The sequence below is a fragment of the Gastrolobium bilobum genome, unplaced genomic scaffold (genome assembly GCF_033153095.1).
Source record: "Gastrolobium bilobum isolate Gb01-03AN ecotype WA unplaced genomic scaffold, APGP_CSIRO_Gbil_v1 utg2863, whole genome shotgun sequence".
Taxonomy (NCBI): Eukaryota; Viridiplantae; Streptophyta; class Magnoliopsida; order Fabales; family Fabaceae; genus Gastrolobium; species Gastrolobium bilobum.
The window spans coordinates 102,295-117,554 of NW_026895849.1; the positions used below are offsets into that span (position 1 = coordinate 102,295).

Sequence of the window (15,260 nt, forward strand, 5' to 3'; positions counted from 1 at the left end):
ACAATGTGTGAATCATTAGATATATATCTGCGGAGCTGACTCACATGGAATACGTCATGTAGATTCGCCATGTTGGGAGGTAAAGCAAGTTGATACGCCACTGGTCCGACCCTCTTGATTATCTGGTAGGGCCCAATGAACCGTGGACTCAACTTCCTCACTCCCAAGGCACGTCCAACACCTGTAGTGGGTGATAATCGAATGAATACATGATCCCTTTCAGAAAACTTGAGGGGTCTGTGCTTGGCATCGTAGTAACTCTTCTGACGGCTTTGGGCTTTCTTCAGCCTATCTCTAATCATCTCAATCTGCTCTGTGGTCTCTTGGACCAAGTCTGGCCCCATTAACTGTCTCTCTCCAATCTCCGTCCAACAAGTAGGTGCTCTACACCTACGGCTGTACAAGGCCTCATAAGGAGCCATGCCCAAACTGGCATGATAACTGTTGTTGTAAGAGAACTCAACCAGTGACAGGTACTTGTTCCAAGCATTACCCTGCTCTAACACACATGCTCTCAACATGTCCTCTAGTGTCTGAATGGTCTTCTCTGTCCAACCATCTGTCTGCGGGTGATATGCAGTACTCAATCTCAATTGAGTATCAAAGGCCTCATGCAACACTTCCTAGAAGAGTGAAGTAAACTTCGGATCCCGATCACTGACTATGCTTTCGGGAATGCCATGTAGCTTCACAATCTTTCTGACATAGAGTCTGGCTAGCTGCTCTGTGGAGAAAGTCGTCTTGACTGGAATGAAATGGGTGGATTTAGTCAACCTATCAACCACAACCCATATGGAATAAAATCCAGTCTGGCTTCTCGTTAATCCCACAACAAAGTCCATGGATATACTCGTCCATTTCCACTGCGAAATATCTAATGGCTGTAACCAGAAGGCTTCTGATGCTCAATTTTTACCTTCTGACAAATAAGGCACTTATTCACAAACTGGGCTATGCCTTTCTTCATCCCAGACCACCAAAAATTTTGTTCAAATCTTGGTACATCTTAGTTGCACCCGAGTGAATGGTGTACTTACCCATATGGCCCTCTGTTAACACTTCTTCTACCATTGGCCCATTTGGGAAAATTAACCGATCTTTGTAGTATTTCACATTTGAAGCATCGGTGAACACAAAATCTTGCTTTTTCATCATTTGGATCCCTTCATCAAGCACTTGGGCCGCTTTAACTTTTCCATTAACAAATTTCGGACTTCGACGTAGTCATGAAATATGAAGTCTCAAATGGTGTCACATAAATTGGCAAATCCCTAAACTCCTTAATCAAATCATACTCTGCAATCATCATGCTAGCCACACCCGTGGTCTTTCTGCTCAAGGCATCAGCCACTACATTCGCCTTTCCAGGGTGATACTGAAGGTCAAGCTCATAATCCTTCAGGAATTCCATCCATCTCCTTTGTCTCATATTAAACTCCTTTTGATCAAATAGATACTTCAAGCTTTTTTGATCACTAAAAACTGTGAAGGTAGCACCATACAAGGAATGTCTCCATATTTTCAATGCAAAAACCACGGCCGCTAACTCAAGATCATGAGTAGGGTAGTTCTCTTCATGTGGTCTCAACTGTCTAGAAGCATAGGCCACACTACCTTTCGCTACTGCATCAACACGCTCCCTAATCCATACTTGGATGCATCACAATAGATCTCAAATCTCTTCTCTGGATCAGGAAGAATCAGAACCGGTGCGGTAGTCAACTTATCTTTCAATTCTTGAAAACTCACATCACACCCAAGGGTCCATGCAAATGGCACCCCTTTTCGGGTCAACCTAGTCAATGGCAAGGCGATTCTGGAGGATCCATTAATAAATTGTTTGTAGTGTATGGCTAAACCCAGAAAACTCTGGATCTCAGTAACACTCTTGGGTCTCTCCCAATCCAGCACAGCTTCAATTTTACTCGGATCAACAGCCACTCCTGTAGATGAGATGACATGTCCAAGAAACTGGATCTCATGCAACCAAAACTCACACTTGGATGGTTTGGCATATAACTGATGTTCCCTTAAAATCTGTAGAACTATCTTCAAATGCTCTGCATGTTCTTCCTTACTTTTGGAGTAGATCAGAATATCATCAATGAATACCACAACAAACTGATCTAAATGTGGTTTGAAAATTCGATTCATATAACTCATGAACACGGCCGGGGCATTAGTAAGCCCAAATGGAATCACTAGATACTCATAGTGCCCATATCTGGATCAGAAAGTCGTCTTTGGAATATCCTTAGCCTTTACCCGGATCTGGTGATATCCGAAACGAAGATCAATATTTGAGAACACAGAAGCACCTCTAAGCTGATCCAACAAATCATCTATGTGTGGCAGAGGATACTTGTTCTTTACTGTCACCTTGTTTAACTGACGATAATCAGTGCACAATCTCATCGTTCTATCCTTCTTCTTCACAAAGATCACCGGTGCACCCCAAGGAGATACACTCGGTCTGATAAAATTCTTGCGGGACAATTCTTCTAACTATTTCTTAAGCTCTGTTAGCTCCACTGGTGACATCCAGTATGGAGCCAATGAGATAGGCCCCACACCAGGTACTAAGTCGATTGAGAATTCAATCTCCCTCTCAGGTGGGAAATGGGGAATTTCTTCTGGAAATACATCTTCAAACTCGCACACAATCGGAATATTAGCAGTAGGTTCTTTGGAGTCTCCTACGAGTCCTCCCAAGATAATGTATCCTGCATCTCCCTCATCTAGAGCCTTATTTAACTGCGGTGCCGTCAAGTACAAACTGTCTGGCTTCTCTCTTTTTGAAGAAAAGAAAGTCCTCCTGCTACAACAGTTAAGCATCACACCATACTGAACCAGCCAATCCATACCCAATATATTATGTAGGTTCATGCCCTCAAGCACTATCAAATCCACCATATACTCTTCTTGCTCATATATGAATCTGACTTCTTTGCACTTCAAAGAAGTAGAAACAATGTCTCCGGTGGTAGTTTTCACTACCATGGGAGGCGTGAACTCGTGAATGGGAAAATGTAATCCATTAGCAACAAATTCTGATATGAAGGAGTGGGTAGCTCCAGAATCAAACATGGCATCAAAAGCATATCATCTGATAAGAATAATACCTCTGATAAGGTTTGGAGACCTCTCTGCCTCCTGTTGTGTCACTGCATATACCCTGGCACTAGTGGGCGCCATAGGCTCCTCTATGGCTCTCTGAGTAGGCAAGGACTGAATAGGGATCGCCTGAATGGCTGCAACTTGCCCCGTCTTCTTGGGGCACTCTCTGGAATAGTGTCCTGCCTGACCACAACTGAAGCAAACATTCTGCCCCAGTCGGCAAACACCTGTATGCATCTTCCCACACTTGGCACAAGTGGGAATCTTCCCTGCACCAGACATTCTGCTTCCATTCTTTACAAAGGGAGTCTTCTTAAACTTGGTGTTCTGTTGTGCTTGCAAACCTTTGCCCTTACCCTTCGAGGGCGTAGTCCTCCCACTGAAGCTTTTTCCCGCTGCTTCCTTTCCCCTGGTACGATAGTGCTCTTGAATATTCTGGCACTGCTTGATCAACTCCACAAAATCTCTGGTGCAATGACCAGCCAGTTTGTCTGCTATCATATCATTCAGACCCTTCCTGAATCGAAAGGCCTTGTCTTCTGGAGTGAGGGGAGCTCTACCATAATAAGAATATTTTGCCAAGCGGTTGAACTTGCTCAGATATTCATCCACAGTCATGCTTTCCTGCCGGAGGTCTTCAAACTCACTTTTCTTCCTTTCCCTGGCTTCTTCAGGGAAGTACTTCTGCAGAAAATGCCTCTCAAATAACGGCCAAGTAATAGCATAACCTTGGCACTCAAGTGAGTTTCTAACATTACTCCACCAGTCAGCAGCATCCCCCTGTAACATGTACACTACATATAAGAGCTTTGTGTTGGCATCGCATTCCATAACCTGAAAAATGAGCTCCATCTCTTGGAGCCACTCCAATGCTGCGATGAGATCTCTTCCACCTTTGTAGTGAGGAGGGAAATGCTTCCTGAAAGCGCTCAACATACGCTCTCTAGTATCCCGGTCAAACATGGGTGGTATAGCTGATCTATAAACCTCAATAACTGGTTGCCTCACTCGTCCCTCATGGACAGATGCCTCCGCCTCCTGATGGGCCTGTCCTGACCCTTCCTGTCCCAGCACAACAGGCTCAAGAATCATGTGGTGTAACTGGCGGTGGAGGAGGTGGTGGAGGTCCTCCTCGTACCTCTATCAACAGTAGTCGGATCATCTCAGCATTGGCCAGCCTATTCTGTGCCATAAGGTCTTCACTGGCCTTTCTCAACTACTCTCTATCGCGCTCTCTGGCCTCTTCTATCCTCTTCAAGTCAGCTTCTCTTGTCTCGTTCAAAGTCTGTTGTAGTGCCGCTATAGCAGCAGCAACGGGGTCCGGTGGTGGGTTTTGAACTACCCGTCTAGGTCTCCCTCGAGGAGCCATGATATCTACAAACAACTGCACAAGGTATGAGTTAGCTACACTCAATCAAGTGATGAAATATGCAATATCATGATGCTCAAGAGATACTCAACAGGTAATTCTAACACTTAAGCAATAAATCAGTGAACGTCCCGGTGAAACTGCTCTGATACCATAAATGTAACACCCTGTAGTACTCCGGTTGTTAACATACATGATATTTAACATTCACAGCGGAAGGCTTTATTTTAAAAGAATACTAACACGTTTTACAAAATACCCGACAGAAGTGACTTTTCAAAAATACCCCAATATGGATATCAATCTTCATCAAATCATATCCTAACCTCATTCATGATGTTTATATCATTAGATTAGCTCTCTAACTATAATTTGCTAACTTGGATCTATTCTACTAACTGTTACTGCGTCAGCAGTCAAAATTAACAGATGAAAATTCATCTGTGCAAAATACCCTCGATATGGGTATCAAAATTCTTAGAATTTCATCCTCATTCTATTTATGACCATAAGGTCCTCATTATCACCCTATAATTTAAAAGTCATATAATTAGGGTTATTATACCTAGTCCAGTTCAAACGTCCACTGTGATAATAATGGGTACAAAGAATCAACCTTCACCAAAGTAGTGGTTCTGTCAACCTCTCCAATAATGGTGATAATCAAACTTCCCTAGAGGTGTTTCACTCAAACTCTCTCTAGAAGTACTCTCAAATGCAAAGCTCAAAGCTTTACTTACAAATCTCTCAAGTGTCACTCAAGAGTCTCTCAAATTATCTTCTTCTATTGCTTCCACCCGTAACTAATGAATATATAGAGGAGGTGGAATCTAAGGTTTAGGATTTTTAGAAAATCCCTCAATGGATTTGGGCTTAACATTAAAAGAGGAAGCCCAACAAATACAAGTTACATTGAACGTTACAACTGAAAAGATAATGACATCTAGCTAGCTCGTTCTTATCCTCGTACTTCTCCCTTGAATGATGGGAAAGCGACGTGTATTCTTATCCTCATGGATGAGAATATGCTTGAAGGGATTAGGGGTGTAACAGGCTCAATGCAAGTTAGGTCCAAAAGAGGGATTCATTAACCCAATTACTTGATGGACTTTCATGTTTAATAGTTAGAAACCATATTCAGGCCATTTAGGCCTAGTTCAAAGTAAATCAATGAAAATATTTCTCCTTGCTATTTGTATTACCTTCCATTAGTTCTGTCATTTTGTTCACACTTTTGTTACAATGATCAAGTTATTGAGTATATTTAGTGGAAAAGTGAATGGAAAATGCAATGAAAATACAATGATCAATGGAAATATTCATTCTTGCTACTTGTATTTGCTTTCCATTAGTTCCGTCATTTTGGTAACATTTTTGTGACAATGATCAAGTTGTTGAGTATATATGGTGGAAAAGTGAATGGAAAATGCAATGAAAATTTCACAACCTCGAGATCTTCCAACATATTTATCATCTATCTATCTTTCTCTTGTCTAATTCTCCTCATTGGTATAATGTAAAACAAGGCCGAGTCATCAAGTCTGTAGCTAATTTAGGCCCATGGATAGTTGAAAGGGCTTTGTTCAAATGACAAAGGGAAGTTGCAAAAATTTTATAAAGGAAGCCCATAAGACTAACGATACAAGACATTTGAAATAGATGGTTTAATTAACCCTTGAAACAACTAATATTTCAAGGAGTATTTTAAGGAAGAACAATGCATATAGAGCTCGTAACGGGCAAGTAATTGTGCAAGCAATTAACAACAGATGGTTATTGTAGAAATTGCTTAAACAAATTCTAACTCAGTGGAATAAAAGTCAATAAATTTGAAGTTATTAAATCAGGTGAATTAAATGTTAAAAAATCTAGAGTTGAAGAATATGGTAAAATTAATGCCAATAGATCTAGCTCGTCACTTGCTTTTAATAATGTAAAACAACTATAAAATTTAAAAATTAGAATTGCAAGGAAATCAATAATTACAATGTGACCTACTTTTATTTATATTTTAAAGTATATAATACATATTAAATTAAAGTTATGTTATAAAACATCTACTAATTTTAAATTTTCAAATTTTTTATAGACTTGATATACTTAGTTAGAATTCCAATCCAACGATGGGATTGATAATTCAATGTCCACAATTCATACCTATATCTTTATGAACATTTTATATAAGGCCTTGATCAAGATGATTGTACACAAGCTAAAGCCTCTGATGAAAAAATTAATATCACTGTATCAGGCAAGTTTGTGAAAAGAAAATAATGGCTAAACAATCACACAAGAGGAGAGTGAATTGTGTGTTACTTCTTTTGTAAGAAATAATGTAAATCAATACCCTTTTATAAGAAAATCAACACAAACAAATTCAAACAAAATAATAGTAATTCCCAACCCTTAAACAGAATCAAAACATAACATATAACATGTAAATTCGAGTTATTGCAATGGTATCAAAAAGAGAAAGGAAAAGAGAAGAAAACTCTGAATTTATCCCGATTCACCATCTAACCACTTGAAAGCTACATTCAGACTGATGCTGAACATTTCACTATTATCAAGCTTTCAACAAATGCTTGAAAAAACCTAGTATAAAGGAATTTTACAAGAATCTTGATCAAGCTCAACCTATACCCTTATAGGATCACTCCAATCCAACAAAACGAATTACAAAAACCAGTTGTATGAAAATAGCAAAGGAGAAACCTATCCTAGTTCCAAATGAACAAAAATCTCAGAAAAAGATTAAGATAAGAGAAAGTAATTGAGATTTTACTCAAGAGTATGCAAAATATGTCTAAAAGGGTTCAATTCTTTGATTTTCACGTTCAAGTGTTTCTCAATGTTAATTCTATGTTAAGAACCCCCAAAAAATGTTTATATAGGTGTAATATTAAGTTACTAGCCATTTATAGTCATTGGATATTTAGAAATTCAAATTACTTAAGTTATAAGTCACATATAACCTATAATAATCGATTACTTTTCGTGGGGTAATCAATTACTTCTTCAAAGCTTTCAGGTAATTGATTATTGTTCATCAGGTGATGGATTACTTTTTCAAAGAACCCAGGTAATCGATTACTCTAAAAAGTATTGGATTACTTCATATCAGAAACCAATTTCCTTGCTGATTTTTGGATCTAAATGGTTCTAAGTGACTTCTAAATGATCCCTAATCACTTCTAACACATGTATGTATATGTATCTCGTCATTTTAACAACTTTACATGAATGAGTGGTCTTGTATAAAGGATATAGGTATGTATGTTCAATATGCGTGAGTTTATAACCTATTAATGCAATTCTCAAGTTAAAACTCAATAATTAATTCCTCTAAGTTCTAAGACTCTATAATCTTATTACAAACAGTATGCACTTGAGTCTTCATTTGTCTTCAATGGTCTTTATATATTTAGCCTTGTTGTGCCATCCTTCACTTGAATTCATTGACTTTTAGGTTGACTTTGCACATTTGAGAAATCTTATCCTTTTTGGGCTTTACTTTGGTCTTCTAGTACCATTTGAAACTTGTTACACTATTCTCTAATGTATACATCCATGTTGAGCTATGTTGGTGCTTTGTAATCATCAAAACTTCAATATCGTAGTCTTTATGACCTATGGTTCAACATTTTGTTCCAAGGAGACAAATACAAGATAATATTATAATAGCCTAGTTGATTCACACTATATGTTGCATTCAAGGTAGGAAGGGCTTTATGGCCATTAAGATTGATATTAAGAAGGCATATGATGGTTTAAATTGGATCTTCATACAACAGGTTTTAGAATAAGCCCCGTTTCTTGAACATTTAGTTCACATATTATTATGGTCTGCATCATTTTCCCAAAGTATATTTTTTATGGAATGGAGCAAAGACTCCAAAGTTCCAGAGGCATAAGATAGAGGGATCCTATGTCACCCTATATTTTTGTGCTTTGTATAGAAAATCTTATCCATATGATTGCAGATGCTATAAAGATGAATCGTTCGAAGTCTATTAAAACAAGGAAACATGGCCCCTATATTCCCCAACTTCTTTTCACAAATGATGTAATGCTCTTTGAGGAGGCTACAATGGAGTAATGCTCGATAATCATGGAGGTCCTGGATAATTTTTGTAAGGCACCTGGTCAAAGAAATAGTAGCCAAAAGACATCCATTTTTTCACAGGAAATTATAAACAATATTGCCCAAACTTAGCTTTCAAGGGTGAGAAATCAAGGTAGATATCTCAGTTCCAAACTAAACCATGGCAACGTAACTAAATAGCATTATTTCCCAAATTTTGAAAAGAGTACATAGCTGTTTGAGTGGTTGGAAGACCTGATGCCTTTCCTTCTCCAATTGTTTCTTGAATCTCACTTCAGTCTCCAAGATTAGTTGCACAGTGTAGATCTAGTTCCTGCCATAAATTATGAAATTCATTAAAATACTCATTGATAGACAAACTTCCCTAGTATAAATCCTTTAACTTATTCTTTAATTCAAAAACTTGTATGCATTCTCCAGATTTGAATAATTTTTCCCAACAACATCATAAATCTCCTATGCAATGTCAAGAAATAGATAAGTATGACCAAGTATGGGTCCATGGAACTAGTTAGCCATGCCATTACTATTGAGTTTTTAATCTTCCATTCCTCATATTAGGGATATATCTCAACGGGTTTTTTGGTATTCCTGTTGAGGTAATCTATCTTTCCCATTAACACATCATTATCTTGACCAATTGGGACCGTTTGAGAAAGTTCTTATTGTTCAGCTTATGACTAGTGATTTGAAAGGATAAGTTCTCTCGCAAGGAAGGTGCATTTGGGGATGAGGTAGTATGGGACAAAGCAGAAAAGGTAGCCATAAGAGGGGGGGAAAGATGGAGCGGTGGCCTAGAAAATAAAGTGCTCCAATATTATATTAGATCATCCAAACAGAAAGAGGAGGAAGGGATGAGTCAAATTGCATTAGCAGTGCAGCCAAATGAGGCTCGACAAGATGGTGCATGGAGCTCGTGCGCCCGAGAGAAGTCGTGTGTGTGGGCTAGCAAGCAGTAGAGCGACTAGCAGCGATTGATAGATCATTGTCTTCTAAGTTGATTGCTCACCTTACTTCCACAGTTGGAACTCTCTAAAGTTGGGTTCGAGCCTTCAACAGAGGTTGGATAGTGTTGGTGCATGTGTATGACCCCTGTTGTCAGCCTCTGTAATGGTTGGCCTAGTTACACGAACTATGGGCTCTTGATACCAAATGAAAATATTGAGAAAATTGTATATCGTTGATTTTATCCAAATGTGGGATATTACAAATAATATGGGAAAAATGTTTCTGCAGTTAATTAATGCAGATAAGTTATTTGCATTTATTCTCAAAACGACGTCGTTTTGATATTGAAATCTTAAATAAAGACTATCATGACCCTGAAATAAATTAAAATTACAAAATACTATGATTTCCGCTCCAAAACAACGTCGTATTGGGCTTACTGCAGATAACTTATCTGCAGTATATACATAATGTCCTAACCGGTGAAACAAATTTTTTTAATTACAAATTAGGCCTTAATTCTCATTCACACATTCTAATTGATTACATAAGAATTTGTAATTAAAATTATTTTAAATTATTCCATATTATCACTCTAATTTACACATTCTAATTGCATATCAATTTGGGAATAACTGATTAAAGTTTGCTATGGACGTTAAGGGTTGTCGTCTGCGTAATACAAGAGTGCCCTAAAAGCCACATGGCAGTTGTACCCTTTTCGATGCGCAACTGCGTCCAATACTTTGCGCTGCTGATTTCATTATTTTCGTAGATACTTGACCAAGCACCTTAATTTTGTATTTTGTTATTAAAAATACAATTTTTTTAATTGTTTTTTAGCCAATTAATTAGGTGAACCTGAAGAAGCATCGATATGCCTATTTTCTCATATAGCTTAGGTCGGTTCTCTTTAATATTCAGAAATTGTTCCTTTTTCTAATAATGATTTATCTTCAGGTCAAAATTATAATAATAATTTATCCGATTAGATAAGGAGGAAAATATTAAAAGAAAAAAGTAGAGATATTTTTTTTTTTTTTTTTATAACAAAAGTAGAGATATTTTAGTTGACTAAATTATGAGACAATGGGATACGACAAGAGAAGGTGGGATCCACATAAAAGTAGCACTTGGATTGGGATTGGGACCCTCCATATTCAAATCAAACAAAATGTCAATAGATCATTATCATCGTAGCCTTCATTGCTTTGCTCCTCACGCAACGCAGATAACGGGGCGTATTAATCTTACACGTGCACCGAACTCCAACACGTGCATCTTTTATTAAGTTTCGGAAAATTCTTAAAGGATTATGAATATTTATTTTGATCACAAAAACGTAAGTATTCTCAGCTTAGTCTTTTAATTATAAATGTTATAAAATGGTTATGAAGGATCACATGATGTCGTTTATTTATATTTTTAAGAGATGAAGCATATAATTAATATACAAGTCTAGATGTTTTCATTTTGTTTCTAAAACCTGCAACCGGAATTGATAATACAGAAAAATATTTTTGCAATTAACGAAGATAAATTATCTGTATTTACTTTTAAAACAATGTTGTTTTAGGATTGAAAGATTAACAAATTATAATTATAAAAACTATAATAATCTTAAAATAAATTAAAATTACAAAAACACTATAATTTTCATCCAAAATAATATCGTATTAGAGTTACTGATGACCAAGCTGGATTCGAAACGAACCTGTTTGAACGATCCAACGCGCCCCTTCACAGCTGGACCGGACGTAAAGCGTACTATTATACTCATAACTGAGAGTCAAAGGATTGTTGTACCTACCGCAAGCGGGTTATTTTTTAGGATTTTATTAATCTCCTTCCATATAAGATAGTTATCTTATGTGGCAGAGAGAAAATAGGTGGGTCCCACTATTACAAGAAAAAAGAAGAAGAAAAAAGTGGGGTGCGAAAATCGAAGTGAGAGAAAATGAGATAAGTTACCTCATGTAAAAGGAGAGTAATATTTCCCTATTTTTTATTATTATTATTATAATATAAATAAAAATTAAATACATAATCTCATATAATTTATCCAAATTAATTTAATTATTGATTTTTTTTATCAATTCGATCAGATTAATTGAATAATTACTAAAGGGTTATAAGATTTTTCTATTGCAGAAGAAATTTATAATTACATATACAACAAAATATAAGACCCACCTAATTAAAAAAAAAAGTCAGCGAGATTTTTTATGTTAGGGTAGGAGAAGATGTTTTTCTCATGCAATAAAAGAAAAACATTTTATATTAATAAATTAGTGACATTTTTATAAATAAATAATAAATGTTCATTTTTTCTGCAGTAATTTAGCTACATTAAGTTCAAAATGATGTTAATTGGGACAAAAATAAGATATTTTTGTAATTATAATTTATTTCAAAGTTACGATAGTTTTTCTCATTATAATTTCTTAATTTTTCAAAGCAAAACAATGTCATTTTAAGAATAAACATAGATAATTATTTACATTCATTGTAAAAATATTAAAGCTAAATAATAATGCTTAAATAAGTCTTTATTTGTATTACGAGACATCAATAATATATAGTACCAGCTAGCTTTAATTCACATAATTCTTAGAGAATAATATAGATGGTTTGATGTTTTTTTTTATAGTAGAAAATAATATTATTTCTTATATATAAAAATATGTGAGGCGCATGTAAGGTCATATAAAAAAAATATGAGCCTCGTATACTTTTAATGGAATTAAGCTTGGCCCTCAGGGGAAAGGAAAAGCGCTGGCGTTCAGTTTGGTTGCGTGCTTTTCGATCTCTTTCCCTTCCTTTCTGTGGTAGCTAGGCCTGGTAGCATGGTTAACGGTAGCAATTTTATCTCTTACACACACGAGAGACATTAAATCATAATATAAATCATTAAAATGACATTCAATTAATAGCTTAAATTTTTGGATTGAATTAATTTTCTACTGATATTAGAACCTCTGTGATCAATTTGATCCTTATCACCCTCATTTAGTTAATAAATAAATAAGTATTGTGCAGTTTCTTAGCACAAATAAATAAGTTTATGTATTATCCACCCTTCACTTAATTTTTTTTTAATGGTTTAGACAATAGTACAAGAGAAAAGTGTTTATCCTTTTACATCTTTTAAAATGACATTCACTTTTCCCATAGTATAAACCATTAAAAAATTCTTTCCTTAGCATTATAAAGCCTTCACGATTAAAAGGCCTTAAATATATATTCACTTTTATATATTAAATAACAATTTATTTTCCTGAAAATGATTAATTCATTTAGTGTATCTCTCTTAAAGGGTGAAGTCTGTCATTCTTAATTTTTTAATTCTTATTTTTTCTACTTAAATTAATTATATTTTTTGAAAATTTTAAATATTTTTCGATAATTTATAGTTATATTTTATTTTTCTAGTAAAAAATTATAATTTTACTTTAACTTAATGACTTGAACTATATTAGACACTTAAGGAGACAGTGGCGGAATCAGCCTAAAAATTTAGGTGGTGCTAACAATTTGATATATCAAATTATCAAAATATTTATCGTAATTACACATATTTATCAAAAAAAAATTATTATGAATTCTAGCATAGTTATCTAAATTATGTACTAAATAATGTCACATAACATTGAAAATTGAGTAAATACCATTTTTTGTCCCTAACAAAAAACACGGTCCTCACTTTAGTCCCTTACAAAAATAAATTAGTCAGTTAGTCCCTAACAAATTCAAAGTGGGCTCATTTAGTTGAAATCGTGGTCCCTCACAAATTCAAAAAAGACCCATATTAGTCCCTCAAAATGACTAAAATGGGTCCACTTTGAATTTGTTAAGGACTAACTGACTAATTTATTTTTGTAAGGGACTAAAGTGGAGACTGTGTTTTTTGTTAGGGACCAAAAATGGTATTTACTCTTGAAAATTCAAATGAACATTTGTCATTGATTATATATCAAAGCAAACATATAAAAATGCACTAACCTTTTCGGTAAGCATTTCAAACATAAGAATTTTGCTTTCCTCCCACAACATAGTAAGTAATGAACCAAATATTGTCCTAAGGAGATGAAAACACACAAATATAGTAATTATATGTATAAAAGCATATGTCCTTCGTCTCCTCTTTCATTATCACTATTCCATAAATTTTCAGTATCTCACGTTGGAGAACATCGTCCTTGTTTGCAACAACTATAAGTACGATGGAAAGTTCTCACATTTAGGAATTAGGTTTTTGACTATTTTGTGTGTGTGCAATAACCTAAAACATAATAGTTCAATGGGCCTTCATATTCTATAACTATAAACCTGTTATTCATTTAGTTTCATGATTGTTACTTTAAAGGGTTAAGTGTGTGTCCTTTTAGACACAAATTGTGTCCTTTTAGTTTTCAACACTATGTCTTACCCGTAAGACATAGTTATAACATGAAAAGTTACTTTTTTTTCTCCATATCAGTTGAAGTGATTAAGGAAAGAGAAAAAAAAAAAACTAATTTTTCATATTATAACCATGTCTTACCGGTAAGATATAGTGTTAAAAACTAAAAGGATACAAGGTTGTGTCCTTTAAAAGAACAAACAATTTCTCTACTTTTAAATGAGTTTATTTGGTTCAGTTGAGCCCAAATTTTGAAATAGGTCAACTAATCATTTTTGTAATTAAGTTTAGAAGTCTTTCTTTTTTAAATTAATAGGAATAAGAATAAATAATATAACTGATTAGAATAAAGAGGAAAAAATAAATATACAAGATAAAAAGTAAAAAAAAAGAAGGTGAAACACAAAAATAACCATACTGTACACGTTTCTTATTATTTGTTTGCATTTAGATGGTTTATTGTTATTTTGTATTGAATATTTGATTTTCTATTTAGGTGGTGTCAAATTATAATTTTATCCTTAGTAAATTATAATTAATTATATGATATATACAATAAGTGAAAAAATATATTAAAACAAGCAGGTGCCTAGGCACCTGCTGACGTGGATGTGGTTACACCACTGTAAGGAAAGTTCATATAAAAGAGGATTATTATCAGTAGATTAAGGTAAACTAAATATAATATGTATTCAATATCATATCTTAACCTAAAACTTTAAGTGTTAAGTCTATGAATTTTTTTTACTTATTAATATTTCACTTAGCCTATTATCAATCAATATGACATCTCATCACGCTTGAATTTCTAAAAAATAAACCAACCTAATTATACTGGAATTGATTTAGTTTATATAGACTATAAAAAATTTCAAACATTAAACTAAACTAATCTAATTAAATTTAATCAAGTTTTGATATTTTAATCCTAAATTTAAACTAAACTGACATGTGAACACCACTAAAGCAAGCATTGCCACTATACTAGCAGTCCTAAGCTTGCAAATTTTTTATTTGGGTTCTTTTAATTTTACAACTTCCTTCCAAAGGCGTTTCTGTATTTTTGCATCTGGCCAATGAAAATTGTGTCTTACCTATGCTTATGGGCCATGGTTGTCCCTCTCCAAACACTAATTATTAATAAAGGTACTTTGGTTGGTGGGAGGGAAGACATATAAAAAGAACTCTGTCCACGTTCTGAAAGGTTTCATTTGTGGCAGCACTGCAGTGCCTCTTTCTCATTCACAATTGACAATTGAAGGAAAAGTTTTTCGAATACATGTACCTCTTTTTCATCTCTTCACTTTCTAATTTCTATC

At 34.8% G+C, this 15,260-nt stretch overlaps 3 protein-coding genes across 3 annotated transcripts; all 3 read right to left on the reverse strand.

Moving 5' to 3' along the window:
* Nucleotides 1-1,620: 1,620 nt before the first annotated feature.
* Nucleotides 1,621-2,415, reverse strand: LOC133296401 (uncharacterized mitochondrial protein AtMg00860-like). Its single transcript, XM_061495373.1, has 2 exons — nt 2,266-2,415; nt 1,621-2,073 (listed from the first exon to the last, which is right to left on the reverse strand). The coding sequence occupies exons 1-2, from the start codon at nt 2,413-2,415 to the stop codon at nt 1,621-1,623; spliced, it is 603 nt and encodes a 200-aa protein (XP_061351357.1).
* Nucleotides 2,416-2,505: 90 nt separating this feature from the next.
* On the reverse strand, nt 2,506-3,087 carry LOC133296402 (uncharacterized). The gene has a single exon (XM_061495374.1). It carries the CDS (start codon nt 3,085-3,087, stop codon nt 2,506-2,508), a length of 582 nt encoding a protein of 193 aa, XP_061351358.1.
* A 15-nt stretch (nt 3,088-3,102) lies between these two features.
* Nucleotides 3,103-4,209, reverse strand: LOC133296403 (uncharacterized). The gene has a single exon (XM_061495375.1). It carries the CDS (start codon nt 4,207-4,209, stop codon nt 3,103-3,105), a length of 1,107 nt encoding a protein of 368 aa, XP_061351359.1.
* Nucleotides 4,210-15,260: the final 11,051 nt, after the last annotated feature.

Excerpts from the sequence above, each read along its gene's own strand:
- LOC133296401 (XM_061495373.1), bottom strand. The coding sequence starts at position 2,415 with ATGAGATTGTGCACTGATTATCGTCAGTTAAACAAGGTGACAGTAAAG. Across the intron at positions 2,074-2,265 it reads TCGGATATCACCAGATCCGG|GAAGAACATGCAGAGCATTT; the intron begins GTAAAGGCTAAG and ends TCCAAAAGTAAG.
- LOC133296402 (XM_061495374.1), bottom strand. The coding sequence starts at position 3,087 with ATGTTTGATTCTGGAGCTACCCACTCCTTCATATCAGAATTTGTTGCT.
- LOC133296403 (XM_061495375.1), bottom strand. The coding sequence starts at position 4,209 with ATGATTCTTGAGCCTGTTGTGCTGGGACAGGAAGGGTCAGGACAGGCC.